This window comes from Pezoporus flaviventris, unplaced genomic scaffold (assembly GCF_033815535.1).
Source record: "Pezoporus flaviventris isolate CSIRO_AGI_PZ_B2104156 unplaced genomic scaffold, CSIRO_AGI_Pfla_v1 ptg000176l, whole genome shotgun sequence".
Taxonomy (NCBI): domain Eukaryota; kingdom Metazoa; phylum Chordata; class Aves; order Psittaciformes; family Psittacidae; genus Pezoporus; species Pezoporus flaviventris.
The window spans coordinates 559,039-584,371 of NW_026892724.1; the positions used below are offsets into that span (position 1 = coordinate 559,039).

The 25,333-nt window shown below is 46.8% G+C and overlaps 1 protein-coding gene across 4 annotated transcripts; it reads left to right on the top strand.

Annotated features, from left to right (window-relative positions):
- Nucleotides 1–11,761: 11,761 nt before the first annotated feature.
- NIPAL3 (NIPA like domain containing 3) lies at nt 11,762–24,901 on the top strand. 4 transcript variants are annotated; one of them, XM_061480238.1, is made up of 12 exons: nt 11,762–11,782; nt 13,379–13,761; nt 15,030–15,098; nt 15,183–15,354; nt 15,472–15,531; nt 15,905–16,050; nt 16,805–16,901; nt 17,872–18,007; nt 18,711–18,799; nt 19,965–20,028; nt 20,629–20,723; nt 21,379–24,901. In XM_061480238.1, the coding sequence occupies exons 2-12, from the start codon at nt 13,663–13,665 to the stop codon at nt 21,576–21,578; spliced, it is 1,227 nt and encodes a 408-aa protein (XP_061336222.1). In that variant the 5' UTR covers nt 11,762–11,782; nt 13,379–13,662; the 3' UTR covers nt 21,579–24,901. The 4 variants fall into 4 exon arrangements, with proteins under 4 accessions (XP_061336222.1, XP_061336223.1, XP_061336221.1 ...); XM_061480239.1 differs by lacking the exon at nt 11,762–11,782 and adding an exon at nt 12,055–12,272 and having other exon boundaries at nt 15,929–16,050; XM_061480237.1 differs by lacking the exon at nt 11,762–11,782 and adding an exon at nt 12,056–12,326.
- The last annotated feature ends 432 nt before the right edge of the window (nt 24,902–25,333 follow it).

Below are 25,333 nucleotides of genomic sequence, written 5' to 3' on the forward strand. Positions count from 1 at the left end.
GGCCAGGTCTTCAGCCCAAATGAACTGCCCTCACTCTGTTCCTTTAACCAAAATGATGGCTGAGGATCTTGTCCTTGCTTCGTCAGCACAACAGCTCTGGGGAGTTGGCTGCTCATGCCCTGTGTTGCAAGTCTGGGACATGGTCTGGATGTGGCTCCAGAAGAGCCCATTACCCCACTCGTGCTGCCCCAAGGGCCCTGGAGAGACTGATGGCACCAGCATGTGCTCCCACTGTCTGGGGCTGGTACAAAATCTGCAGCTGGGCGAGTTCAGGCTCTACAAGAGATCGCTGCTGCCTGCTCTGCAGCCCTTCAGTGCCCTCCCGTGAGGATGGAGAAGCTCAGACAAGAAATGGGGCAAGAAGTGCAAGTCTGAGTAACTGAGTAACTGATGTTACTTGTGCCTGGCAGCAAATGGGCACCGAGGGACAGGATCCACCACGGCCATGCCCAGCTCTGCCTCAGCCTGTGCCCAGGCAGGAGCAGCTCAACACAAGGAGCGTGCAGCAGGGCCTGACCCTGTGGCCACCTCCCAGCCCCGCTGGTGTCAGAGTGAGGGCTCAGCACCAGGGTTTACTGAGCTTGATGTCAAAGGCCAGCCAGAGGGGTATAAACCCAAGGGCACCACACCGAGGTGCTCTGTAACGCTGCTGTGCTGGAGGAAGGCAATGAATGCCTTGCCCCGGCCCCCTCCCTGCAAGGGCTCCTCTTCCAATCAAACAGAAAACCATTGCAGGTGAAATGTCTGTTGTACCAACAGCCAGGGTTTGTGACAGTTTTACACATGCACCACAACTCACAGAACCTGTTTGGCAAAGGCACTGACAGTCAGGGATGCTTTAATGGCCTTTACATTGCAAACATGAGTCTTTCAATCTTGCCTTTAAGAGTAATATTGTAAAATAGGGACCAGCAAGTTGGACAAAGAGCTGGCAGCCAGGACTCCAGCGCTGCTCTGGCCACCTCGCTGCTGGGTGGCCCTTTGGATGCTACTAAAGCATCTAAAGGTGTCGGGAGATGCTATGCTCTGATCTTGTATGGATCTAGACACCTGGTGCTCATAAACCTGCGTCCTCCATCCACAGCGGGTCCTGTGTGCTGTGTGTCTGAGTTACACGTGGTGTGTGTGGTCAGGTGTCCCCATGCCCTGGCAGGGCTGCTCTGATAATTTCTGTGCTTCAGTTTTTCCTGTTGAGGAGGCAGCCGGGCTCTTCAGTCACATCTGGGTTTTGCCATCTCTAGTGAGGACAAGCGCTTCAGAGCAGTTCTTGTCTTTATCTGTCCATCACCCTTGTTTCAGACAAACACCCAAGTCCTGCTTGGGAGACCCGTTGTAAGCCCCAAGGTTGTCCTGCCCACGACGAGGATCTTTACAAGGTGGGGTGGCTGCAGCAGAGGGACTCAGGCAGAGCTTCTGCCTGTCAGGAGAAGAATCGATTTGAGGAACTTGTCCCACACTGATGGGGTTTTATGTCTGAAAATCAAAGCTGTGGCTTCCGTTAAGTCCCTGGGGAGGTGGAAGCTCAATCCTGAACCAGAATCTTTGGGAAATGATCTGGGGAAAAAGGGTCCAGTTGCGATGCCACAGACACCCCGCTTGTTTATTGCCAAATAAAGGCTTTCCATGGCCCAGCCTCTGCAGAGACCTGGCCGCTCTGCTGCTCCAGAGCAAGGTAGCGCTGAAACCCTGACAGCGATGCCAAGTGACTCCAGTTCCTCCCATTCTATCCCACTGAGTGGAGCAGGAGAGGGGCAGGCTCCAACCCCAGCAGCTGGGTGTGGAGCGTGTTTGTGTTCTCTGATAACACAGACTGGTGATCTTCTCTCCTCACATTTAATTTGCCCTTTCCTCTAGCCCTCTGTCCTTACCCAATGCCACTTGGCATCGCCTCCCTCCCAGCCTACAGCTTCCCGCTGTTTTCACAAAACCCTGTTATAAGATACAGCTGCTGAGAGATGTAGTAAAGATACAGCTCTTGGGTAAGGAGAGCCGTGGGCTTTCTCATGTTCTCATTCTTTTCCATGGTCAGGAATTTATTGTTGATCTTAATCTCGGGCCAGGCAACGTCACTGCACGGTGACAGTAAATTTACTTGCACAATTTGCTGATAGGCAGATTTGTTTGTCTTCTCATGAGGATGCTGAGGGGGGAGGGCTTGGCAGAAGGGAGTTTCCTTTCATGCCTTTTAATCTCTTTGAAACAAGCAGGAGGATGGAAGATGGGGGAATGGCAGTTCTGGCTTGAAGGAAGTACTTGAGCCTTTTACAAGCCTCTTTCCAGCTCTAATTCCCAGCCTTAGCAGGGGCTGTGCTTTACCCATCAGGTTCCTTGAGATGCTGTGCAGCCACAAGCTGCCCTCACCGTTCCTGCCCAGTGATTCCCAGGTTGGACTCTTTATGCCCAATGTGTTCCTGCGGGTGAGCTTAGGCACTGGCAATGAGAAAGAAACATGGCCAAATGCTTAAAGCTTCTGCTTGGGATGTGATCTATCTTTTTCCAGGTCATGTGTGCTTTGGCTTCTTGATCTGCGTAGTGGGGATAAGAAATTGCCCCTACATCATAAGGGTGGTGCAGTGTTTAATTACTGTTTGTAAATGTCTGAGAGATGGTCTGATAAAGGTACCTCTGATACAGTGCTCCAGGGTGTTATCAACCCACACTCCCCTCCGAGGCAGTGCACTGTAACGCTTCCACCTCTGAGCCTGTCCCTGGCAATAACCGGCCCCATTGGGCCAGGGGATGCAGTGGGACACTGCGGGAGCGCTCTGGTCTCTGACACATTGCCCCACGCCCCGTGAAAGCAGCATCTTGTCCAGGCTGGACTGACCTGGAAGGAGTTTTCTGTGGTCCCTTGGTAGGTTTATGTGGCTGATGGGCTGCAGGCTCCGCAGTAAATCCATACATCTTTGTCAGGCGGGAGGTCTTTGGCTTGAAGCAAGATGTTACACCTTTGGGAGACACCTGGATGAGGGCATGGTTGTAGTGACCTACAAGACAAACAGGGAAAGGATGTAAATAACAAACAAGGCTGCAACAGTGGCACTGAGGAAGGAGAGTGCATCAGTCAGTGAATGTAACAGAAGGAAAAAGAACCGGTACAACAGGACTGTGTGGGGAAATCACTTCTGGATTTAAAAAGTGCTGTCCTGGGCAGAGCTTATTTCGAGGGACACTGATAAGGTGACACTAAACTTAGTCCTGATCATAGGAACGTAGGGAGATATTGGCCATTTTAAAGCACATACAGGGGGAGAACTCACACATGGTCTAACATGTAAGATAACTACATGGCTACGTGCCCTCCCACTCCAGGTCTGAAACCTCGCCATGCAATGGGCCAGGAGCACACTACTGCAGCTACAGGACTGTGGATCTTGGTACATTATGCACTAATGCAGCTTCTCCTGAAGCCTCTGGCATCTGCAGTTTATTGTGGGGTGTTCTAGTGATTCCTTATGGCTATCCGAAACTGTCGGGACTGTTTCTGGATGGTTTCTCAGCAGAGGTTCAAAGGGACCTACCCAGAGCTCTTGGAAGGGGGACTCAGCAGTGTCCTGACACCAGCTTAAATCAAATGTGCCTTAAGAAGCTCTGGGTGACCTGAACTTATGTGAGATGGTGCTCTGCACCCCACAGTATCAGAACCAAAATCACCAGCAGCGTCTTTCTTCCCAGCTCAGGGCTCAACAGAGAAGGCCGTTTTCCAATTTTTCCCCATTTAATCCTCCTGTGGGTTTGGACACAAGCACTGTCTGGCCAGAAATGATGTTGCTTTGCTCACAGAAATCCAGAGGTCTGTTTCAGGAAAAGAAAAAGAGCTTGTGAATGCCTTTGAATGGACTTTACCTGTGGGTAATTACCAACAAAGCAAAACCCACATTTAAAATCCAGTTGTCTCCATCGTGAGTAATTGCAATGATACAGCTGGAGGCAGTAGTAGGGCCAAACTCTTGGGAGTGCTTCCCAAGTGCAGGTCTCTTTGTGACTGCCCAGCATGCAGAGGCTGCATTTACACAGACGCTGAGGACTTGAATTCTTGCAGAGAATGTGGCTTCGGGTGTTCAGCTGCTGTCTCAGGCTCCTCTGATGTCAGCTCTAAGTGACCTCTTTTGCTCAAGACACCAACTGAGCACCGAAGTCGAGGTGGTGCTGCCAAGACACCAGGGGGGCAGCTGTGAAAGCGCTACAGAGGCAGGGAGGTGTGTGTGGCTGCAGGGTGGGCTTTGAGCTAAGGATGACTTGAGGAATCTGTATTTGGGGTTGTTCGAGCCTGCAGGCAACTGCTGGAGGCTCTGTGCCCTCCTGCAGCTCGCAGCAAGCTCAGGGTTCAGCTCTGTCCTTACGCTGCTCGCAGTCCCCAAGCTCCTTATAACCCACACAGAGATGCCAGAGGTCCCTGGGGGAGCAGATCACACTCTCCTGGAGCTGCCTCCTGCACTCTCAGTCCTGGTGTTGGCTGCAGCTCGTCTACAATCTATGCACAGGAACACGCTTCATCCACAGCTCCTGAGGAGCATCACGCTGCTCAGAGAACTGCTGTCCTTAGAGGCAAAAATCTCTGGTGCCAAAGGTTATATGAGCTACCCAAAATCACAGCATGGGTCACGGGACACAGGGAAAGGCTTGTCAGATTCCCAGGATGAAGCCTTACCTCCCAGAATGTGCTCTGAAGTGTAAAACTTTTTATTGCTGGCTGAAAAGGACTTTTTCTGATCAAGCTGTAGCAAGAGAAAACCTCTACTGGTCAAGGCTAATTCAGTGATGTAAGTGGAGGAGTCCAGTTCAAGCACAAGAGTGGGAAGGCAGCAAGAAGACACCAGCACAAAAGATTCAACACAAAAGAGACTGATCTTTTCCTATTTCTTTCTTATGTTTCCTACATAAGCAGGTGTAGTGCCTACAGAAGTCATGATGTTTAACCAGCTTTATTTTAATGTAAGGTTTGGTCCCAGGGCTGAAGATGGCTTTGACAGCTCGGGGAACTCTCTTCCTGGGTTTCATTCGTTTTTTCCTCCACTATTTGTCCATTTTCAGCTGTCACTGCCTCAAAAGCAGGTCCTCCAGTTACTGGACAAAAGTTCCTTTTTGCCTCAGAGCAGTGACCATGTGAAGACTGCAGGATCTGTCCACCTTTTTCTTCTCAGATGTCTCTTTGTCTATAGTCATAAATTATCAGACACTGACATCTTTCAAATAGATAGTTTCCTGTTCTGCTTCTTGTAGGTTAGATATTATCTCCTACAGTAAATCATGAGTCAGTGATTAATTCAAGAAGGCCGTTCCCAGAAGCAAATTCTTACAATGTTAAAATTAATAAGATGCGAAGCCATTATAATATGATATAGAAAATAATTATGGCCTGCAAACCAGTTTAATCAACTGGGAACGTGCTGGCGCAGGTACTCGGTCAGGGTGAGTCAGCCTCAGAAAGTTCAGCCTTAGCATACGGCTTGTGTGAGCGAACAGCATTACCCCATGTCAGCTGAGGCTGGTAACTCTGTACGTGTGCTCTTTGCACACCCAGCTTGTGAGGTAAGACATGTTTGTTTAAAACACCTTTGCTGATGTTTAAACTAGATCAAATTACTGTAAAAGCCTGAACTGCTTCAAGAACATGCATGCAGCCAGTTAAGATGTCTCAGCTGATGAGTGGCAGCTTATTAAGTTTATTAAATTGTGTTGTCTTCATTGTGTCTTAAACAGTGCTGCAAAGTCATCAAATACTCTAAAGAGTCAACGTGCTGTGCCTCACCACACGGTGGATGGGTCCATCCTGCACTTAAGGCAGTTTAGAAGGGGACAGCTCACTAGGAGATGGCTGCAATGCAGATGTGCTGTGCAGGAAAAGACAAATGCTCTCTCTAAAGAAGAACAAACCAATCCAAAGGTAATCACAGCTACAGCAAGACACCATTGAAGAGGCAGAGAAGTCCATTAGCAGTGCATATATTATTATAAGCTATCTGATAATTGTTACTAACACTTTGGGGTTTAACATCTTCCGTATCTCAAAACATTGTGAATTCCTGTGGACTAAAGCTTACAACACCCAGAGAAGCTTGGTCATGGTGGCATGGGTGGGGAGCAGCAGGCGCAGAACAGTTAAGTGACTTACACAAGGGTGAATCAGCAGTTGGTTCAGGAACTGAAGTGGAAGGTGAGGGCCTCAGCTGATACAAACTGGCAGGGCTCCACGGTGAGTGGAAGGGCACAGTCCATTACATCACTTGTACATACCCAGACCTGATTCCCAGCTCTGAGGTTGAACCTCAAAAGCCAGTACCTCTTCAAGATGTAATGTTCACCTGCCTTGAGCTTCTTGGCAGAAGTTTCCTGGAACCAACCAACACAGCCGGGGTTTCTGGGATGAAAACTCCTGGGGTGCTCTGGGGTCTTCCAGTATCAAAGCCAGTGATGTGGTAGGGACAAGGTTTGCTGCTGTCCCAGGGTCAGGGATCTGTTCTTCCTCCCTTGGTATTGAGGAGTTCCTGCCTGGTGTGTGCTCAAGATTTGCTTGAAAAGGTTAATGCAGAATTAAAAAGGGACACCTCTGGGTATGAGCAAAGGGAATTTCAGCCCCAGTAGAAATGTAAAAGATAAAGGACATGAGAAAGCAGCTTAGAACAGCTGCTGGACTTCCACCTTACCTGTAATGGACAATGAGGAATCATGTTCCTTCCTGGCTGGATTTTAGGAACAGTACAACACTAAACACGCATTGCACACACAGTCAAGCGTCAGTTAAAGACCAGGTCCACTGAAGTCAACACAAAGGCACAAGGTGAGTTTAGCAGCTTTGGAACTCAGTGTGAAATAAAATGCTTCCTCTTACCAGCGAAGGGAAGTATCCGGTTCCTTCCCTGGACAATGAGGTGCTGTTGATCTCTGCAGACTGATGAGTGACACCACTGAATCCTGGACATGGGGTTTCATTCTAGCAAGAGAACTACCCCACTTTGCTGCCCGACCTGCACCGGTGACCTCTCGCTGCGGTAACTCATTGTGTTTGAGCTGTGTACCTGTTGCTCCAAACAGCTTTCATGGTAAACTACCACCCCAGGTTACAGATGGGCATGAACATTATTTGTAGTTTGTACCATTCCTTCCTTCTTTCAAGTTGAAATTTATTGGGTTTTAAGGTTTTGCCGATATCCTCCTGTTCTATGTGATATAGAAAAAGCTGACTATTTCATTTTTCTTAGTTATCTCACATGCATTTCAAGCCATCTAATTTTTCTTCCCTCTAAATTAAACATCTTTAGTGTTTTCAGTCTGGGACTCTAATGGTCATCTCTTATTTCTAAATGATCTGTGCTGTAGCTCTTCACTAGAATGAGGGTGGCCAGGACTAAAGGTGACATTCCAGCTGAAGAGGCACCAGCAGCAGAAATGAGGGGATTTTTGTATTTCCTGTATCATTTTCTAAGTCATTGTTTGCGCTCCAGATTTTATGCTTTGATTGTGATTGTGCATTGAAGTAGATGCCTTCATTGTTCCAAATTCTAATCTTTTCATGCAGGTCTCCTGATGCATGGAAAACTGCATGAAAAATCATGGAAAACTGAATATTGCTGAGTATGAGGAAGATAAAATTTCTCTGCTGTCTTCTCAGCAATTTTTATATACTGGGAGCCACAGCAAATCCAAAATCTCACCCTTAACATCTGAGTTGGACCCAGTTAATTCAGCCTGTGGGCAGAATGCAGCTCTGCAGTCACCACACCTTCCCCAGCTGAGCTCCTAGAAATGGGCTTTTCAAAAGAGAGGCCTAGGCAGGGTTCTATTTATAGAGCCAAAGAAATCAAACCCTGCCTGTGTCGTGCATGATACCTCCAGCTTCTCAGATGTGGTCCCATGAAGTGCTGAGTGCCCTCGGTAGCATGCCCTACTTCTGCCAATCCCAGGAAAGAAAAAACAGTGGGACTTGGAAGGTCTGGGACACCATACAAGATGAAAGAAATAGCTTTGTACTAACACAAATGGGAAATTATTCCAGTATGTAGGATGGAAAGAGCTGAAGTTCCTGATCTTTAAGAGCATTCTATCATTATGTGTACTTTGTTAATTGTCTTGTCTGCCAGTTACCAATGGAAAGTACTCTGGAAGTGCCTGGAAGCAACTTTTAGTTTGTATTCTGATGACTTCAGAGTCAGGTTCTGAGAGTGATCAGATGTCCCCCCAGAAACAGCATGTGCATAATAGTGAGGGAAAGAGAACAGGATAGATGGGATTGAACAAGGCAATGCACAGTCAAGAGGAGAAAAGAAAGTAGTTTGGGCATTAAACCACTCATGCAAAGCACAAGGATGAATGGATTTGTAGAAGTTTCTGCAGGATCAAGGAGCAGGGAAGATGCAAGGTTAAAAGTGGGGAAATGGAAGCCTGTGTAGGCCGAGTTGATTAAAAACCACCATGCAGCAGGACCTGCGCTGCTGGTGGACAGCAGCAGCAATACAAGTGACCTGCTGCACCTTAAGAAAGGACCAGAAATGGCTGGGAGACGAATGGGGGCTCTTGCTTTGCTTGGTCTTGCAAAAGAGCAGACTAAGGAGAAGACTGGATGGGATGGGCAGACAGTGCTGTCTGCTGGAGAATTTGCTGTTGATTTACAGTGAGATCATGGGCAAATCACTCCACCAGTCTGGTTTTCTACTGCTGCTGAGCTGTTTCTTGCTACATGCATGGACAAGTGTAATAGTGCTACTCCAGTGCTAAAAGTAATAAAACACAATGTGTGCCACTTCCATTAAAACTGGGAATCGGATCCCAGGTCCTCAGTTTTTGTTATCTGCACACTTAATACTTGGAGGTTTGGCCTTTGCCATAAGAATACCACCTGACTTATAAAGTGAATGGTCACAACTAATCTTTTCCACATGTTTTTCTTTGTAGGAAAATGCTTCAGGATAAATCAAAATTTGAGGTATGTGATGCAACCCTGGGAATATCAGCAGAGCTGCTCTGACTTACGTTGTGTTTCACTTGAGCCCCTGTGTGATACTCCCAGGATGCCAAACTTGGAGGAGGAGATTTCTCAAGATGGGATATGAGGGCTTGTCCACATGCAGCAGGCAGAGATCCTGAGCTAGGTGGTTTTTATCAAGCCCCAGAACTCAAAACAGAACAGCCACCGCACTGCCTTGGCTTGCACCTCCACATGGCCCTGCCATGTGGAAGCCCTGCCACGTGCTTGAGGTTCTCCACCCTGCTCGCCATGGACAAGAGGGTTGTGCTGAGGAAAGCAAGATTGCTCCAATTTGCTAGAACTGGCTATTAAAATTGCAGCAGCTTTCCAAAGCAGCTGATAAAAAACTGCATCTGCAAGCTGCATTCCCTGGTGTTGCCAGGGCTTGGCTGCTCCTGCTGACCAGCCTGCTGCAGCTTGGATGGAGTCCCATGCTCAGCCCTGCCCCATCCAGGGGAGTTACTACTTCAGCAGCACGTTCCTGATTAGCGCCTTCCAGGATAAGCACGTGTCAGGGAAGAAACAGCTACAGAGCCCTTCTCCCATCCCGTGCATCCAGCTCTGGGTTTGGCATGCCCATCATCACCTCGGTGTTGTTGAAAGTAATTGGAGATTAGACATCTACACACCCTTGGAAATTAACCTCCTGCTCCAGTGAGCGCACACCTCTGTGCCCTGTGGATTGTGGGAGTGTGAGGGGGCTCCGTGCTGCAAGGTGAGTCCATCAGAACAACCTGGCAAACTCCAGCCCGCTGCTACACGTAGGGATGTGTGAGGACATAGGGAAACTGGCAGTTATAGAAGTGGGTCAACTCACCTGTGAGGTGTTCTAGGTCAGGTAGTACGAAGCAAATAAGCTCTTTACGTGGCCTAAATTACAAGTGGGTAAACTTCATGTACTGGCAATTTATCCCAGCTAAAGGAATGTACTCCAAAATGGCTTGTGCTGAAGAGGACACAGTCAAGTGCTTTTGGTGGAGAAAACAAAGTCAGCAGCCCCCAAACAGGCTGGTCTTAATGGATCTAAAGCTTCCCCTCCCCTGCCTAGTGCAGTAACTTTTCTCTAGGGATAAAGCTTAAGAAAGAATCAGCCAAGCCCTTGTGTAGCTTGTGGTTTGGCTTCCTGCCTGCTCTGCCCTTCAAGCAGGAAATTCTCAAAGGGAAGGGAGTGCTTTGTGAAGCTCCCTTAAGACTCTGCCTCTTCTCTTTTAGTCAGAACTTAGCATCAGGTCATCTGGAGCTCCTGGAAGCTGACCAGACAGACTGATGGCGCCTACAGACGGTATTTAAGCAACTTCTCCACCTTGATCATTTTCCCCTCATCTTTTGTCCTTTGCCTCCTTGATTGCTATTATTCAATCTGAGATAATACACTCCTGATATCACTGAGATGGGAAAGACAAGCAAGGAGAAAGAGATCAAAGGAAGGAGAAGAAAAAGAAGATGCCAAAGGCAGAAGAAGAAAGAGGGAAGAGGCCAAATACTTCCTTGATTCACCTGCTTTACATACCCGGCACACAAAGTTTCAGGAATCCTTAATATACTTAATTTTCAGAGTTCTGGGGTTACCACATCGTCATCAGACAGCAGGAGACTGTCAGCAGGGGCCATGGGCATCCTCTTTCCAGCAGCAGAGGAGGCAGCTTGAAAGCTGGATCCAGAAAGCCCAGGAGGCCCTCGACACCTGCGAGCTTGGCTGCACTTGAAGAGAGCCGGGGGAACGAGATGGGTTTAAAACGTCTTTCTGCTTCCCTCTGCTGGCCAGATACCAGATGTACCGGTGTCATTCCTACATCAGGGTGAGGGACAGCAGGAGATAGGAAGCAATAGGAACCTTGTGCTCTCACTGCACAAGTGTTAACTTCTCCGGTTTCCTTGAATTTCAGAAGAAACGCACCATGTATGTGTGTGTGTCGTGGAGAGCTCAAGAACACTGGAAATGGGACTAGGGTGAAAGCTGGGTGGGAGACGGTAGGAGGTGGTTCAGGTGAGGGTATTATGTGAGTAATTTCAGGATTTAATGCAATAATACTATTGCATTAGCACATTTCTCACCCTGTTGCAAAACCAACAACAACAGAAAAAAAAAAAACAAAAAAAACCAACAAAAAAACAAAGAAACCAAAACAAAGACATAAACTACAAACAGTTTTGTTACTCACTTATTCTGAAGGAGTTTATACTGAAACCTCCTTGCTTGAGAGTGAAATCCTTTTTGTTCCCCCCCAGTTTGGGATTACTTTCCTGTGGTATTTATAAAGACTGGAAGAAATCTTGAAACCTAAAATCTGGAGATAGAGGAAACATGTAACTACAACCCCAGCTTTCGGTTTAAATGGCATATGTAAGTTAAAGGCAAATCTAACGTTAGTGCAGTGTTCAAGCCAAGAAAACAGCAGCCACTTCTGCATTTAACTTCGGTTTTATTTAAGAAGCAGAGGGAATACAAGCACTGTGCAGCAGCACTGCTCGTGAGGGGGCTTTAAAGGGCGCTCAGTGCCGTTAAATCGCTTCTGCGGGCTGTCCCCGTTTACCGACTCGGGCACCTCATCCGTTCGCTCCACGGGGCCACCCTCTCAGCTGAAGCGCTGAGGAGCGATCGGCGGACAGGGGCGGGAGGAGCCGCTCGGTGACAGGACGCGAGGCACGGGGGTGCCCCCCGTCCGCACCCCGCTGCCCGCCGGCTCCCTGCGGCCCTCGGCGGTACCGGCGGCTGAGGGAACGCGTGCACCTGGTTGCCGAGACAACGGCCGACCCCGCTCTCCTCCAATCACTGGCCCCGTTACTTTGAGCCCTCCGGCAGGCATCCAATCACGGGTGAACTCTCAGAGCCGTGGTGCGCGTGGTTGGGAGTGCGCAGCGCATGCGTCTCAAGGTGGCTCTGGAGCCTGGGTGGGGCCTACCGGAGCCGCCACCGTCCCCGAGGCGGGCAGCGGCCGGCGCCGCACACCGGCGGGTGGAGCGGGGTGACGGGGGTGCTGCGGCTCCTCTCCTCTGGGCCGGGGCTCCGGGAGGCGGAGTCCCGCAGCAGGACTGTGTCTGTGTTTATGTCGGTGTCGGTGCCGGCACCGTCCCGTCCCGTCCCGCCCCGTCCCGCCCCAAACGAGTGGCGGAACCCGGCACTTCCCGCCCGCCCCCTCGGAGCCGGGAGCCGCAGGCGGACTCAGCCCATAGGCTGGGCCAGGCACGCCCCCACCCAGCAGCCAATCACCGCCGGCAGCCCCGGCCCGGCCATGGAGTGACAGGGCTGGCGGCGAATCGGAAGGGCCGGGCGGGAAGCTGGGGCGGCGCTGGGCCGGGAGCCGAGGTGGGTGCTGAAGGGCCGGGCCATGGGGGCAGAGCGGCGGGGCTGGGGGCGCAGGTGAGTGCGGGGCTGGGGGAGCAGGTGAGTGCGGGGCCGGGGAGGTGGCCGCTGTCCGCTCGGCGCTGCGGGCTCTCCGGGGGTCCTGGGCGGAAACAGGCGGCTGCTGGGGCCCGGCCACGGGTGGCGGCTGGGCAGAGAGGCCTGACCCGGGGGTGGGCCTCCAGGGGCAACTCCCGCCCTCAGCCAGGCTCTGCCCTGCCCGGGCAGGACCCTAACAGTGGGGTGATGGGGGCTTTGTTCCTCACTCGGGGTGTTCCTGGTGGTGCTGGGCTGTCACGCCAGCCCTGTCCCTCACGCTGGGCACACGGGGACAACCCATGAGCTAAAGTCATCCCCAGAGCTTGCAGGTTGTAGCCTGAGCATGGCATGGGTTCTGCTACCTGACCGCTGGCCAGTTGTCCAGCGCCTGAGCATAAGGGGTGCTCCACCCGTGCCCTTTCAGGTAGTCTTTGGACTGAGGAGGATGTTCCACCTGGGAGGATTGTGCCCCTGCAGTGTCTACGCACCAGCATCCCTCACGGTACAAGGGGGACAGTGCTGATGCTCCTTGAGGTCTTTGCTGAAGGAGCTGTCATAGCGTGCAGGGACCAGACAGGCTTGCTCTTTGTGATGCTTTCCAGACACCTGTAATGAGTCTGGCTCTGAGGAATTCAGCCTCCAAACTGTGCTTGCAGCGATTACACTGAAATGACCTCAGCATGAAGAGCAGCACTGTCATCCCCAGCACATGGGGATGGGGTGACTAATGTAGTGCTGCATCCTGAACAAACAACAGAGACAGCAGAGAGCAGAGAAATGAAAAGCAGCATTTGGAGGACTTCAGAGTCTTCGATAAGAGCTTTCCAAATGGCAAGGCCTGATGTTAAATGCCAGCTGAGTATGTCACCCCTGGGGCTATGCCAGTGTACGAGCTCTTATGTTTGAGACTGCAAGAAGGGAGTTCTCTGTAGTCTTTCTTTCAGTAGGAATTAATGCATATTTTGGACCATTGAGTTAATTTGACTTAATTCTTTGTTGTCTTTGTTTGTTTGTTTCTGGGTTTTAATTAGTGTTACCTTGGAGGAATATAACCTTGCTGCCCCACTGACTGGCTGGCAATATTGGCTCCTCTACACTCCTGCCTACAGTGCCTACTGTATCTTGGTGTAGCCCAGACAGCTATACAGAATTTTCTGGGGCTCACCTAATTGTTGCTTGTCTAAGAAAACGAGATGGATGGGAAGAAGTGGTACCAAGTTACAGAGAAAGTGGTTCCAGCAGGGTCCAAGTCTCTTCTTTAAAGAGAAGCTCCAGCATCCAGGAGGCTGAAAAGTAAACACTCCAATCAGTCACAATGGAAGGAGGCAACAGTCCAAATCTACAACTTCAGCAACTCCCATTGGCCACGGCAGCAGTTTCTGTGCAGCCACACACCGACTCCTTTTCATACAAGGTCAGGTTTCTCCCCTAGTCTATCCCTAGAAGGCCCCAAGTAACCAACAGTGTCCCTGTGTTTTGGTTATTTGTTTGCAGCAAGTGCACTGGGTTTTTATTTAGCCATGCCTGGAGGCCCCAGTGCATTACAGCAGTGAGAGAAAGAAAGAAACTCTGTCTCTTCTAAACCAAAGGGCAGTTGCTGAGCCAGTGAACTGCTCTGGCTACACCTGTGATCACACAGGGACATTTTCCTGCCAGCTTTACTGTTGTGGGAAGATCTCGCAGGTGGTTTTAAATCAAGCTGCTTGGATGTATCTTATTTTCATACACCCTGATAAAGAGATTTTTGTTCCACTGATAAGAACTTAAAATCTTAAAGTCCCTGTCTTACTATGTGTGAGAAAATTGAGAGTAGTATATTTGTTGTTAAGGGAGTAATACGAATGTGAGCTCAGTTATCCCAAATCAATCAAAGTACTAGACTGTATCTTGGAGACCAGCACTGAAATGAAAAGTTCTAATGACATCTAATGAGATTTAGACAGTTGTTGGAGGAACATAAATGCTAAATGGCCTGGCTTAGCCTCAGGCTCTCCTGTTCCCTCCTAATGTACATTTCCTTTGTGACTCACCCTGCTTTACATCTTTTTTTTATTTCAAATTCTGTCTTAAGACCGTGAGAATGACTGCTGAGCTGGGAATGCTCATGTAGGAGGGGTTGGGAGCTACTACCAGTTGCTTATTACTTTGAAATAGGTGGTTCATATAAAAGCCAGCATAAAATCTGTGGTAACTGGGAGGCCTCATGAAATAGGTTGAATTACCTGAACCAGCAGATGCTGTAAGTGGAGAAGAGCAGAACAGTTCTTAAAATGTGACCTGCAGAATGCAGAGGTTCCTGCTCCATACTCTGCTGAATTCCAGGGCAAGAGTCATCCTCACGAAAAGTTATTTCAAAGGGAATAATGAGTGAATGGGTCACTGTGTTTAGCTTTATCTTCTTCCCCTCTGAGAAACTGCACAGAATGCAAATACATGAACGCTACTGAAATCTCTTGTAGCGAGTGTCTTGTCTCTTGTCACTAGGACAGGGTGTTTCACAGGTTTGGAACACAGCCACAGGGAACTTACCTGAATTGCCCTGGATCATGTAGGAAAGGAGAAAGATAAACAGATAGTTTATTGACAGATGATCTAGGAACTGTTTTAAAAGTTTCTTTTCTTGCACGTGTGCAAAAAGCTCCAACTTCCTTGGCTAAGTTTAGTATCTGTGTGTTTTAACAGGAGAACCTGATTGGTGCATTACTGGCTATTTTTGGGCATCTTGTCATCAGTATTGCACTCAACCTCCAGGTAAGTATCATGAAGCAAATACTCATCCTGCATTAAAAAGCATCAAGAGCACCAAAGCCTCTCTGCCTTTCTTCTGTCCTCTAGAAATACAGCCACATCCGGCTGGCAGGTTCCAAAGACCCCCGAGCCTACTTCAAAACCAAGACGTGGTGGTGTGGACTGTTCCTGCTGGTGCTGGGTGAACTGGGAGTGTTTTCCTCTTACGCCTTTGCTCCTCTTTCACTGATTGTGCCACTCAGTGCAGTGTCTGTTATAGGTAAGGGGGGGAGGAGGCAACAGCCATACAAGTCTGAGTGCGTTCAGTGTGAGACTGCTGACGCATGAGTTATGGACTGATGCATAACTCACTGTTTCCCTCTCCTCTGTTTTATAGCAAGTGCAATCATAGGAATTATATTTATTAAAGAGAAATGGAAGCCCAAGGATTTCTTGAGTAAGTTCCACAGTTCCTTTTCATTTTTCCTCCCTGTTTACAAGCCATTCAACACACAGCATGGCCTTTCAGGAATCATAATTGGAGGGATGGCAAGATCTCCTTTAGCTCTAGTACCTCTTTGAAGATTTGCCTCATCTGAGCCACTGTTTGTTAAAAAGGGATTTTTTTTGTTTCCTTGGGGTTATTCACCTGATCTGTACCAAATCCTCTGAATCTGTCAGATTTTAGAAATACCTGGAACCATCCAGAGGAATGTGCATGATGGCATCAATAGTCACTGTGCATGTGTGATATTACTCCCATGCATCCACACTAACCCACTAACTTTGTCCTCTCTTTCTTTCTCTTTTTTGTCCTTTGGTCGCCAAAGGGCGCTATGTTTTGTCCTTTGTAGGCTGTGGTTTGGCAATTGTTGGAACTTATCTGCTGATAACTTTTGGACCTAATAGTCATGAGAAGATGACAGGAGAAAATATCACTAGGCATTTAGTGAGCTGGCCATTTCTGTTGTATATGGTAAGATGGCCCATAAAAAGTGGGCCAGTTTTCTGCTATATGCCTGATGGGGAGCTTGGTTTTGAGCATTATTTTTCTCTGTGGTTACTACCAATATTCCTTGCACTTGCTAATGAACCTGTGTCAGTGTTCCGTGGTGTCGGTTCATGTTGCATGTGGACACATGCATGCATGGTTTGGAACTCTCCCATTCTTGCTCTGAATTACTCTGTTAGGACTTGAATATCTTTATCTGTTTTCAAGTCTCTTGCTCTCTCTTAGAGCTGTCGGCTTCAGCCTGTGGCAGCTGAGAGCAGCTGCTCCAGAGGTGTCCAAATGCTGGGCTTGCATCTGACTTTCTAGACTGAGCCATCAGTCTCTCATTGGAAATCTTATGGAATGTATTATTTCTTAATGGAGATAAGTCTGGCCATTAAATAAGATGTGTGCTCCAGGGCTCACTGAAAGAATCTCATTGCAGAAAGTAGGCTGAGATCTGTCATGTGAATATTCAGTCAGGACTATTTGATCTCCTGCTTTACCACAAATCTAACATCAAAAGTGTTCCGTGTTTCCTGTTCTGTGAGAAGCTATTCAATGTCACCTCATTAGAAGCTGAGATCATGCTAAATTTGATCTAGAATTGTGTGGGATCCTCATTTTCCTTTCATTTGCTCTACTATGTAATTCTGATGTTTGACTGGCTCAGAATCCTATTTACTGCCAACCCCACACACCTCACACATTTTAATATTCTCATTTCTATCTTTTGCAGCTTGTGGAGATCATCATGTTCTGCCTGCTACTGTATTTTTACAAGGAGAAAAATTCAAACTACATTATAGTTATTCTCCTGCTGGTAGCTTTGCTGGGTAAGTTGATACAGACTTGTAAGATCTTCTAATTCTGGCTTATAACACTAAACTGCAGTAAACTAAGCATCTGTGGCATATAGGGAATTATACTGACCTCATTAATGTCATAAAATGCACCAGTCTAGTCCAGAAAGGTTACTACAAATTATGTGAAGCTAACGCCTTGCAGTGATGTTTAGGATCTGTGCAGATGACCTTTGAACAAGTAAGACTTATTTCCCATAAGGGTGAATTATCTGTCAAATATGGAAACCAGTTATTTATTGGTGGTGTTAATTTTAACCTGTGCATGCACATGGTACAGTATTTTACCTACTTTTGTTCTGTAAGAAACTGTGATCAATTAACTTTCAAAAAGGTGAATAACAGCAAGGCAGTGACACAGTGCAACAGGCTCTTGAATCTGTCACAGGCCTCAATGTTTGCTATTTATATTGCCTCAGTTACTGCTATGTCTTTTCTGTTTTCTTTGTTTTTCTTTGAACTGCTTGGGGCTGGATTTCAGTAGCTGATGTCTCACAGGCTCTGTGAATTGCAGCCACAGCAACTATCCTAACTTGGAATGGCCGTGGCTTGTGCTTTCAGAAATGGAAAGGAAGTAAGCTCTTTCTGATTGTTTTGGAAACTTCCTTAGCTTTATTAACTGAGCCAATATGCCATCGGAAATGAAAACTTGGATTCTTCCATCACAATAGTTGCACAAGACTGTTAATGCCCCCAGCCCTGTAGACAAGGGAAGGTGCTACAGAAAGGCTGGGTGATTTACTGGAGGTCTCTGTAGTAAAGTTGTTGGGCAGAGCTGGGGATAAACCAGGCAGTTTGTGTCCCTTGTCTGACCTGGACACAGAGGGGTTCAGGTCCTCGTAGGTCTGTTGTGCTGGTGGCTGCCTGCAGGTACAGTGCGACTGCGGCTCCAGCCCCACTGAGCAGGTGCTGCCACTGCACCCATCCTGGCAAACCTTCACAGGTTCCATGACTGCAGTGACAGTGAAGGCTGTGGCAGGCATGATCCTCGTCTCCATACAAGGAAACCTGCAACTCGACTACCCCATCTTCTACATCATGTTAGTGTGCATGATTGCAACAGCCATCTTCCAAGCAACGTAAGACATTCACTTTCTTTTTGTCTGTAATTGTGCTGCTTTCAATGGACCCGTGACTAGTGGGCTGTTTGTTATCTGTTCCAAGAACGCTGATTAAATGTTAGAATTATCCATTGTCTTATGTTACCTTTTCTCAAATCCATGTCACAGGAGCCTGGGATAATGGTGTTCTTTGGTTTTCCACATAGTGACGCTGCCAAGTAGTTTTAAGCCCAAACTTACACATTATTCGAGTATTATGCAAAACAGTGTTAAGACTGAGATGGTGGCAGATGGAATGCAGGATATGTGCAGTGGCTAAAGTTAAAGTGCAGAGTCTGTGGTGATGATGATGTCTAGGTGGTTTTAGGGATTTTTGTTCCTCTGTACTTGTAATAAGGCTAGTAGCAGCAGGGATAGAAAGCTATTCCACATGTGAGTGGCATTCTGGCCCTAAGGCCGGTGGCAGTAATTTCACTGCCTCTAGTGAAACTTAGTGAATTTCACAGCCTTTAGCTGCCAGGTTTACTCTTCTATCATTTCTATAAACCTGCCGCAGCATCCTTTGAAATTTAGTGAGAAAGGGAATAAAGTTTCTCAAATTTATGCATTACTTTTGAAAGGTGTTTCCAAACAGGACACCTGTCCTTAGGTCCCTGTTAACTGCTGTGTAGTTTGAGTATCCTTCTCAAATCAAGCCCTCTTCTTTGTCACTGCACTGCAGGTTTTTGGCACAAGCCTCACAGCTCTATGACTCCTCTCAGATTGCCAGTGTCGGCTACATCCTGTCCACAACGGCAGCGATCACAGCAGGTAACAGCACAAACACTGGCCTCTTTGAAAAGAAGGGCAAAAGGTTATGAGTAGAAGAGGGTGACGTATTAGATGTGCATCTTCAATACACAGCTAAAATTTCTCCATGTGTAATTGTATCCAGATTTTGTTACAATGTGTGTGATGCAGATTCCCAATAATCTTTTCTTCATTGTACCTGGAACACAGCTGCTCACAGCTTTGTAGGCCCTTTTCTGTCTGAACAGTTTGCTCTAATTTCAGTCATCGCCACCCAGGAAAAGCTTTGTCCAAACAATGATGAGGTTTTAAACCCCTCAGGATTCAAACCTGGCAGCAGCCTTTGAAGGTTTTGTTCTCACTTTGACATTTGAGCAAAACTGGGGAAAACAACCAACCAGCCCAAAGCCCAAATACTCAACAGTGCATCTGCTGACAGTGATGGATGCTATCTGTGTAAGCAGTAAAGCTCTTCTAGGTATGTAAAGGCAATAGCTTCCCCCCCGTAAATTACACATTGCCTTTTACTGCTGTTCCTCAATGTCGCAGAGCCTGTGGCCTTCTCTTTGGCTAATGTTTATTTCCTGTCACGTTCCAAGCCATATGCTGCTCCCAGATTGATCAGCTTATTTACTTCAGTTAGAAATGTAAAGAGCAGGAGCCAGGACATGTGTCCTGTTGACATCCAGGACTGAGGACACCGGTCACCTTATTGGTTTGAGCCATGTATTATTTGGGGTCAAGAGTTTGTAACCTGCTGTAGTTAGATCTGATGGGGTTTGTCATTCAGACTTCAGAAATGGTCTCTCTCGTTTATGTGGGGAGAATGTGGGTCAGGTTTTATTAGCACAGTGACGTGCAGTAATTCCAGCAGTGTTTCCTTCACAAAACTGTGCCCCGGTGTGGAAACATTTGTACTGGTGGTTGTACAGATTTACTTGCATCTATATTGGTTACACCAGTGTAAGTATTTTAATTGTGAAATTCTCAGTGTTTGTCAACAGATTGTGTTAAAAGTAGAAATTGGGCCACTTTCTGCTATTTTAAGGTCATTAAAAATACAAAGGGGCTGACTACAGAAACAGGAATCTTGGTTTGGTTTTGGGAGGGACTAGTGCTGGAGACATAGCACTGATTGCTTGGGTAAGGGGGGAAGAAAGATGTCATGAATTTTTTCCTTTTAAAGGAGCAACCTTTTACTTGGACTTCACCGGTGAAGATGTTCTCCATATATGTATGTTTGCACTTGGGTAAGTGTTGAAAGTTTCCTGGATGGAAAACTGGAAAGTCAGTCTTCAGTGACCTGTGGCTAGACTTCTGGAGTTCTGTTTCTTAGGGCTTGGACCCTCACGCAGTGCAGATATGATCAGTAAAACATACAGTGTCCTGATGTGAGCAGGTTTCCATAATCAGAGAACACTCTTAAATGTCTTTTAGATTAGTGCAGAAAAAGCAATTGGGAGATTAATGCTGTGAACTCTGTCAGCAAGCTGGAAAAATCAAGATTGACAATTGTGAGTGTGTTTTCCTGTGGGAACGGTCACGCTGCTAAATCCTGGAATTTTCTCAAAGAAACCCAACCTCTGACCTGCTTCCTTTCCCCTCTAGTTAGTCCAGGTTAATGAATGAATGCGTTTTGGTAAAGAAAAGTGAAATGTTTGATTGCTGGGTGATGCAACACTGCTGAAGAGGCTTATTCGCCTGAGAGAGTTCCCAGCTTCAGAGTTCTTTGGCTTCCAGGGCTTTATTCTTTATGGTGCTACATGAGAGGCACTTGGAAGACACAACATGGAGTATTACCTTCTCTCCCTTTTCACAGTTATCTCACTAGAGCTTGTTTTCTCTCTCAGGTGCCTCATAGCATTTCTAGGTGTCTTCCTGATCACAAGAAATAGGAAGAAACCTGTACCATTTGAACCATACATCTCAATGGATGCAATGCCAGGTAACAGTAAAAATACAGTGGTTTATTGCTCTTATTTAAGTGTTGGGCTGCACAGGGACAGCTCAAGCTTTAAGCTCTGTTAAGTATCCAGATGTATCAGGTGGCTGTGTTGCCTTCTAGTTTTTCCTTCTCGTTTGTGTATGTAGAGGGGTATGTGCATATTTGCATGGAGCAGAGAGAGGTGATATGCCATCTGGATGCCACTTGTACTGGGTCCTCTGACACTAGGGGTTTATCAGATTGGCTACTGTCTGGGAAGCAGAACTAGATTTGAGCATACACTTGGGCCTGGCCTTGGTGTTCATCCAGCAGGAAGAACTGATTACTGGGGAAGGCTCAGAGATGTTGCATGAGGTAGAGACCAGCAAGAGCAGAAATTCCTTTTGGAAAATACAGCTAAACTTTTTCTGGTAAGCTGCATAAGAGATATGCAGCACTTGATAAATAACTGGCTGCCATCCCTTGTTAACTGGAAGCATGTTTCTCCATTAGCTGCCCTAGTGCTAAGCAGAACATTATGTCTTTCATTTAATGCTCAAGGAACTGATGAGCCGAGGCTCACGAACACTGAAACTTTCTAATTGGCTGATTTAACAGTGCAGGAAGAATGCACTTTTGTTCCTAAGCATTTCATCTCTGTCTTTGCTCTTTTCAGGCATGCAGAACATGCACGATAAAGGGACTGCGGTTCAGCCTGACCTCAAAGCTTCTTTCTCCTACGGCGCCCTAGAGAACAATGACAACATGCCGGAAATTTATACTCCAGCCACGCTGCCAATCGTGCAGGAGCAGCACGGCCCCAAAGGAGCTTCTGCTCCACCCTACCGGGTGCTGGAGCACAGCAAAAAGGAGTGAGTGGCCTTTAAGGAACTGATTTGAATTGTCAGAAGGATGACCTTTATTTATTTACCTATGAAAATGTAAGCAAGCATAAAGCCAACCTTGAAACGGTTTAAAGCTCCTCTCAGGCTTAACTTTCAAGGTTGATTATTAAAATAAAGAACTCTGTATAGCTGTGAAGTTGAAAGCATTCCTCTTAGCAAGAAGTAAATCCTCCACTGAAGGTGCTGCCTGGAGTGGTGAGTGCAGTATCCCAGCAATATGGAACTGATGGGATAGCTGATGCTGTGAAAATGTGGAGCAGTGGGAAGAGAAGTGACTAGGCAGTGGTTAGTCCTGCTGGGAGCAGGGTGTCTCCAAATAGATATTTCCAGGAGTTGCTTGCAGAGAGAGGAGGGCAGCATTTAATCTTCCATCTATAGAGGATGTAGTGGTTTCCAGAGAAGTTGTAACTCCTCATGTCTCTGGCATGACCACAAAACACCTTAACATGGCAATAAAATGTAATTGTGTTCAAGTGCTAATACTGCAACTTTCTGTGTCTTTAGAGCAGCACAATTGGTTAGAATTAGCAAGATGCTTTAGTCCTCCCCAACATGAGTCTTGGGCACCTCCTGTACAGCTGTTCTGTTTAGTGTTGAGCACATGCCCTGAGTATGTGAATTGTTTTATAGCACCACAGGCTTACATGGCAGCTTAGAACAGAGATCATTTGCCAGTTTTCTGTTTCATAGCAGAAGCTTCAAGTTGGGTTAAATGGTGCAGAAGAAACACGGTGAATTATGAGAGCAAGAAGAAATGAGAAGATATGTGGCTGGTATCTGATGGGAAACTTTTGTAGCTCTTGATGAGGTCCTGATTCTCTGTTAGTTTGACTTCCTTTCTGGTTGAGGCAGGACTTTCAGCTTTGTTCAGTGGCCTTAAATACTTAAAGGTGTTGATATTTCTTAGTTAAAAAGCTCAGTCCAGGTGCTGTAGCTGGGGTGTCCCCTCTTTTTTTTCCTTTTTTTAAAAAGGGGGGGGGGCAACAAAAAAAAGGATACTAGTCTAATACTGCGAAGGAGCTAAGGAGAAGAAAGAAGTATGCACAGTCCAGCACTCAGCCAGTTAATAATGGAGCATTGTGTACTCAGGATATTTATCTTTCCAGCTCCCAAGAGATGGCTTGAAGCTGATATGAAGGGAGAATAGACACAAGGGGGGGGGAACTTGTCAAGTGAAAAGGACAAAGTACAACAATTACTGGCATATGCAGGTTCTACTGGTGCTTTGATATCCTCATCTTCATTAAATCTATTGTTTTGCTGGGAAACAAGACAGTTAAGTCCATTTGGTGTGACCTGGGCTCTGTGCATAGTGGAGTGGCTCCAAGACTCGATTTGAAATGAACAGTGCTTGCGTTCAGTGCATTTTTGATTACTCTGGTACCAGGGGTTGGAAGGATCTTGGACTTGCAGCAGTGGCTTTCTGCATTTATGTATATGACTCATGGCCAGTTTCTGGTTTCCACTACTAAAAATTCCCAAGTACTCCACTGACTTTATATAGTTACTCCAGATTCTTGCTGTTGTGACAACAGAATTGCTCTTTTGCGCGTTTGCCTTGCAGCTCTGCAGTTCAGTCTGGAAATACTTGACATTGCTTTAGCATTTTTGTGCAGCTTAGAAAAATTGCAGCCTTCCCCCCCTCAAAGAGCAGATGCCCCACTGCTGTCTGTGTACCTGTGTGGAGTTTCACCAGCTTGGATGTCTGACAGTCCTGATGTTATCAATGGCATCCATACACTATAGTTTATGAAACCTCAAGAAAACAACAGCTTTTCTTTTCCCCTCAGTATCTTTTGTGTTTAAGTAATGTAACGATGTTAATGGGCTAATACTGCCAGAGCATTCATCTTGTTGGAGTTGCAGTGACACTGATTTACTGCCTTTGGCTTTGTATCCCCGGAAATCAATTGTGAATTTATGTGCAGCTTTTGTTCATGAGCAACATAAAACACAGTCGTACAGGGGAGGCTACGTGGGAAGAGTACAAGAATGGTGCCTTTTCTTATCTCTTCCCTTTTAATCAATGAAGCAGTGGTTGTTCTTATCTACTAGTTCTGAAACCACAGAAGAATGTTGTTTTAAAACAAGCTGTGCTACACCACACATAGCTGCAAACTCCACTTTTTACATGGCAATATTTTCTCTGTTGCATTATTACAGAGGTGGCTGTGCTATAAACTAATTAATCAGAACAGCCTAAATGTTTTGCTGTTGACTTCTATGATTAAGATGATCCTGTGTGAAACAGGATGTGGTTTTCCCAGCTCTTGGTTTCTCAGTAGGATTTAAAAAGTGCAGTTGACTGGTGTGCAGCCTCTGCAGCCTGGAAACTGCTTGTTAGGGTTTTCTCCTAATCTTACGACCCGACATGGTTAAGAGACAGACACAGGATGCTGTGCCAGGGGTGGAGAGCTGCTCTTGATGCAGAGCCCCTGCTTGCATGGACAGGGCTCCTAGAAGCCTGTTTGAGCTTGACTGTAGGACTTTGTGGTCTAACAGAGGGAGGATGTAGCTCAGGGTTGAGGGAAACTCCACACCTCCCTTCTAGTTCAGGCATTACAGGCTGAAAACAGGAAGCTATTTGTACCCTCAGGTCTATACTTTTACAGAGTGTTCTTAGTCTGAGGTGACAGTGGCCATACCTGGGACTGCAGCAAGCAGAACTAAACAGCACATGAAGATTTAAAGGAGAGGAGCCCCATGCCACATTCTGGTCCTTCTTGCAGAGTGAAAAATGATCTGCTGGTGTAGAGCACACTGTAACATTCATGTAGTGTCAAAGCTTCAGTTTACCCAGGGCTGATCCCGAGAGGCAGGGCACTGTCCCAGCAGAGTGCTTCCATTTGCAAATGGGTGGTGCTTTTCAGCATGGAGAGCTGCAAAAGCATGCACGGAAATCCACAGGCTGCTGCCTCCTTTAACCTCGTGGAGTAACTCCTTGACTCTCCCTGTCTTGGCTGCTTTATTGAATGTGAACTGACATCCGTTGCCTCCACACTGCGTGCACCAGAGCACTTAATACGTTCTCAGTGTATATCTTACATGTAACTTAATGCTGTGGAATACAGCTCCTGTGTTGGCTGAATGTACAAAATGATCTGCCTACAATGTTCTCTTGTTCAGATTAAAATGGGTAAAAAAGAAATAAAAAATCAAGCTTTTCAGTATTGCACTATAAGGAAAACTGCTTATTTTTTCACAAGCAGGGTTGCATGACTGTTTAATTCTATTTGTCTTTTAGGCAAGACCTTTGGAAATGAAACTTAATAAAACATTGTGGTAAAACCTGTACAGTTCTGTCCTGCTCCATGTTCTTGATATAGCTTTAATGGACATGTCTTGAGAGAAGACAGAATTTAACTTACTACTTTAAATACTGTGTGGATTTAGAGAGCTGGGTTTTTTCCTAACATGATACCTGCAAGTGAAATGAGGATTGCTACAGCTCATGTTTGGGGCTGCAGCATTACTAATGCACACAGTTTTACATGAATCTCCAAGTATTTGGTGTCAGCTTTAGGAATCATCTAATTTGCTTCACTACCTTAGTTTTACAGGGCTTTAAAAATATCTTAAGTGTTCATGATTTGAGAGGAGAGCTTGAAATTGTGATCGAGTATGGCCTAGAGGAGGGGGGACAGAGGATTGGTCAGATCACAAAAGCATTGTATTATTGGTGGTGTGACTCATGATTTTGTGCATGCCCACCAGCTCAGCACCGAA